The sequence below is a fragment of the Penaeus vannamei genome, chromosome 29 (assembly GCF_042767895.1).
Source record: "Penaeus vannamei isolate JL-2024 chromosome 29, ASM4276789v1, whole genome shotgun sequence".
Lineage (NCBI taxonomy): Eukaryota > Metazoa > Arthropoda > Malacostraca > Decapoda > Penaeidae > Penaeus > Penaeus vannamei.
Window position 1 is genome coordinate 29,773,419 of NC_091577.1, and position 5,000 is coordinate 29,778,418.

General features: G+C 53.5%; 1 protein-coding gene across 2 annotated transcripts in view; it reads left to right on the forward strand.

Annotated features, from left to right (window-relative positions):
* LOC138867360 (glutamyl aminopeptidase-like) overlaps window positions 1–5,000 on the forward strand; it is a 67,886-nt gene that overhangs the window by 45,238 nt on the left and 17,648 nt on the right. For both annotated transcript variants that reach the window (XM_070142670.1, XM_070142671.1), the window contains exons 3-4: window positions 2,038–2,182; window positions 4,839–5,000. The exon at window positions 4,839–5,000 is cut by the window's right edge and continues 3 nt beyond it. In XM_070142670.1, the coding sequence (XP_069998771.1) occupies window positions 2,038–2,182; window positions 4,839–5,000 (307 nt within the window). The remainder of the gene's footprint in view (window positions 1–2,037; window positions 2,183–4,838) is intronic.

Genomic DNA, 5,000 nt, shown 5'->3' on the forward strand with positions numbered 1-5,000 from the left:
CTCCAAGCCCCACCCACTCCCAGGACCTCCCAGCCACGTCCTCGGTGTCGACGAGAAAGACCGCGAACAGGGCTGTGGAGAGCTGGCGAGGTGAGGGGGGACATTTATATTTTATCTGCGTGGGTTGGTCTTGCCCGATATCTCCTCTGCCTGCCGTGTTCCCGACCGTCACGTTGAATTTTACAAGCGGATCTATTTTTAGCACAAGAGTTTTTTTTTTTTTGCTTTTTTTGTGGGTCGTTGCGAAAAAGCCTCCGACTGGGTTTTTGGAAGACGGTTGTGGTATTGTTAATAATCTTGGTTGTTTGTTGGGTTTTGATTGATTAAATACGGCAGGATACGCTGTTTAGTATTATTTCTTAATGGGATTATGAGAAAAACTCCTTTAATCCGGCATCCTTTTAATCCGGCATGTATCGAATGACCAATTTTTCGGGGGATATCTATAATCCGGCAAATTCCAGATTGTGCTTATATTTTTTTTCTGGAATAATTTCTTGGCGGTTTACATACTATTACTAATTATTAATTTCTAACGCCATATCTGCAAACAAGGGTGTCCTGTAATTAGAAATAAGTATTTTATGTCTAGCAGTAGAAATAGATATTCTTTTGTCTCTGCTATACAGCTATGGACGTAAGATGAAGACTTAAACGTATAATAATACGTGTGTATACTATGACTGACGCATATACTGTACTGTGTTTTAATCTCTCTTTGATTGAATAGTTATTTCTCTCTTTCTTATATATACGGGTGATATCCTTTATAAAAAAAACAAGAACTAGAAGAGAGAGAAAAAAAATCCTTGATTGAAAACAACAGCAACTCAACAACATCAACACAACATCAGCAACGACAACAACACCACTACCATCATCACCAATCCAACCTTCACTACCATTACCCTCTTCTACCCCCCCATTCCACAACCCACTCCTGCCACCACCACCAACAACAGCAACCCCCTACCCACCCATCACCCCTCCACCTCAACTATAACTTCCACTCCCTCCACCACTACCTACTCACCCCTTCCACCACCACCAATAATAGCAACCCCCCACCCATCACAACTACCACAACCATACCTACCCACTCACCCTCCTTCTACCACTCCCTCCACCACTGAACCACCCCTGTCATCACCCCCCCTTCCACCACAAACACACCATCCCCCCTAACCCCTACAATCCTCCAAACAACCACCACAATTACCCCCTTCCTCACCCTCGCTTCAACAACACCACCACTCCACCCATTACCCCTTCCAACACCCCCCTTACCTCTCCATCACAACCACCACTAACCCTTCACCCCCCTCCAACACCGCCAACAGCCCCCCCCCTTACCCCTTCAACACCACCCTTCACTTCTTCCACCCCCCCCCTTACCCCCTTCACCCCACTTCCACCACCGCCAAAAACCACCACAACTCCTCCTCCACCACAATCCACCACAACCCCTCCAACACCACCACCACCCCCCTTCACTCCTCCACCACCACCACCAACGACCTCCTCTCACCCTCACGCCCTCTCCACCCCCCCTTACCCCTCCAACCACCACCACCACCAACCCCTTTCACTCCCTCTATCTCCACCACCACCAAAAAACCACCATAACCCCTCAAACACCACCACCACCCTCCTTCCTTCACTCCTCCAGCGCCACCACCACCACCACCAACGACCTCCCTCTCACTCCTCACGCCCTCTCCACCACCAACCACCACCACAACCACCACTCCCTCCTTCACCCCCCTTATCCTTCCAAAACCACCCACCTTATCCCTCCAACAACCACCCCCTTATCCCTCCTCCACCACCACCACCAACGACCTCCTCTCACCCTCCCGCCCTCTCCACCACCTCCTCCACCACCAACCACCACCACCACCCCTTACCCCTCCAACAACCACCACCACCACCCCTCTTACCCCTCCAAAACCACCACAACCCCTTCACTCCTCCACCACCACCCCGCCACCACCACCAACGACCTCCTCTCACCCTCCCGCCCTCTCCCTCCCTCAGGTCGATCGCCACGAGCAAATTCCAGCCCACTGACGCCCGCAGCGCTTTCCCCTGCTTCGACGAGCCCTCCTTCAAGAGCACCTTCACCACCACGCTCGTGAGGCCGACGGAGGGGTACATCGCCCTCTCCAACATGCCCGTGGAGGTGAGAGGAGGGAAGGAGGGAGGGTAGGGGAGAGGAGGGAGGGAGGGAAGGAGGGTAGGAGGGAGGGAGGGAAGGAGGGAGGGAGGGAGGGAGGGAGGAAGGAGGGAAGGAGGGAAGGAGGAAGGAAGGGAGGGAGGGAGGGAGGGAGGAAGGAAGGGAAGGAGGGAGGGAGGAAAAGGGAGGGTACATCGCCCTCTCCAACATGCCCGTGGAGGTGAGAGTTTTGAGTGGGGAAGGTAGGGGAGAGTGAAGGAGGGAAGGAGGGGGAAGGAAGGAAGGAGGGAGGGAGGGTAGGAGGGAGGGAGGTGTAGGGAGGGTAGGAGGGAGGGAGTGGTAGGGAGGGAGGGAGGGAAGGAAGGGAGGGAGGGAAAGGGAGGGAGGGAAGGAGGGAAGGAAGGAGGGAGGGAAGGAGAGAGGAGGGAAGGAGGGGAGGGAAGGAGAGAGGAAGGAGGGAAGGAGTGGAGGAAGGGAGGGAAGAAGGGAGGGAGGAGGGGAGGAAGGGAGGAGAGAGGAGGGAAGGAGGGAGGGAGGAAAAGGGAGGATACATCGCTCCCTCTCCAATATGTCCGCGTGGAGGTGAGGATTTTGGGGGAGGGTGTGTGTGTGTGTGTGTGTGTGTGTGTGAGTGTGTGTGTGTGTGTGTGTGTGTGTGTGTGTGTGTGTGTGTGTGTGTGTGTGTGTGTGTGTGTGTGCGTGTGTGTGTGTGTGGATGTGGGTGTGTGTGTGTGTGTATGGGTGTGTGTGTATATGTGCGCGTGTGTGTATGTGTGTGTGTGTGTGTGTGTGTGTGTGTGTGTGTGTGTGTGTGTGTGTGTGTGTGTGTGTGTGTGTTTGTGTGTTTGTGTGTATGTGTGTGTGCGTGTGTGTATGTTTGTGTTTGTGTTTGTGTGTGTGTGTGTGTTCGTGTGTGTATGTGTGCATACATATATGTGTATTTACTCACACACACACACACCTATATTCGTCTATTCACATGTAAATGTATTCATACATTTGTATCTACCTATCGTTTTATTCATTTGTCTGTCCCTCTATCTATCTATTTATCTATCTATTTATCTCTCTGTATGCGTTTCGTTTTTAACCCACCATCTTCTCCCAGTCTCCCTTCTACCCATCGGTTACATTTTTGTCCTTCTCATCTACCCATTACTCTCCACTCTCCACTCTTTTCCTCTTCCCTCGCTCGCATCCTATTTGTTTTAACTATCTTCTTCCCTCTCCTTCCTATTCCTCTTTTTCTGCTCTTTTTCCATTTCTCTCTTCTTTTAACTATTTCACCTTCTTCATCCTCTCTCTTTTACTCATTCCCCATTCACTCATTAATTACTCCCAGTTCTTGTTATCATTCCCTTTCTTCACCCCTCACCACGTCTTCCACTCCATTCTCCATCCACTCCTTTCCACTCCTTTTCCCACTGTCAACTCCCTTTAACAACTCCATCTTCTTTGTCCTCTTCTACCCATTTCCCCATTCACTCCTTTTCCCGCTCACACCTTTTATTCATTACTCCCCTTCTTCCACTCACTCCCCATCCACTCCGTTTCCCACTCCCAACTTCTAGTCATCTCCCACTCTCTTTTTTTCTCCCACTCCCTTAAACTCCCTTCAACTACTCCCTCTCTACGCGCCTGCCACAGAGGGAACTCCCCCAACTCCCCTCTCCACGTTCCTCTCCACCCACTCCCTATCCACTCCTTTCCACTCCGTTTCCCACTCCCCCCTCCTTCTTGCACCACAGAGGGAACTCCCCAACTCCCCCTCTCCGTCTCTCCACATCTCCCACTCCCCTCCCCCCACTCCCAACTCCATCTAACCACTCCCCCTCCTTCTTCCACCACAGAGGGAACTCCCCCAATTTCCCCCTCTCCACGTCTTCTCCACTCCACTCCTCTATCCACTCCTTTCCACTCCGCTTCCCACTCCCCCTCCTTCACCCACCACAGAGGGAACTCCCCAACTCCCTCTCTCCCTCTCTCCACATATCCCACTCCCCCCCCACTCCCAACTCCATCTAACCTCTCCCCCCTCCTTCCCCCACCACACAGGGACCTCCCCAACTCCCCTCTCCCTCTCTCCACATCTCCCACTCCCCCCCCCCCACTCCCAACTCCATTCCTAACCACCTCCCCCTCCTTCACCCACCTTCACAGAGTGGGAACTCCCTCACCCCTCCCCTCTCCTCCCTCTCTCCACATCTCCTCCCCCTCCCTCCTCCCCACTCCCAACTCCACCTAACCACTCCCCCCTCCTACACCGACCACAGAAGGAACTCCCCAACTCCCCCTCTCTCCTCTCTTCTCCACATCTCCCTCCCCACCCACCCCACTCCCAACTCCATCTAACCACTCCCCCTCCTTCTTCCACCCACAGAGGGAACTCCCCCAACTCCCTATCCACGTCTTCTCCACCCACTCCCTATCCACTCCTTTCCACTCCCCTTTTACCACTCCCAACTCCATCTAACCACTCCCCACTCCTTCTTCCACCACAGAGGGAACTCCCCAACTCCCCCTCTCCCTCTCTCCTCATCTCCCACTCCCTCCCCTCCTCCACCACAGAGGGAACTCCCCATCTCCCCGTCTCCACGTCTTCCACTGCGTTTCCCACTCCCAACTCCATCTAACCACTCCCCCCCTCCTTCACCCACCACAGAGGGAACTCCCCAACTCCCCTTCTCCTGGCCTGACGGAGGTACGGTTCGAGAAGAGCGTGCCCATGGTGACCTACCTGGCCTGCTTTATCGTCTGCGACTTCGACCACGTGCAGGTGCTCACGAAGGACAACAAGCCCTTCAGGGTGTACTCGACGGCCGAC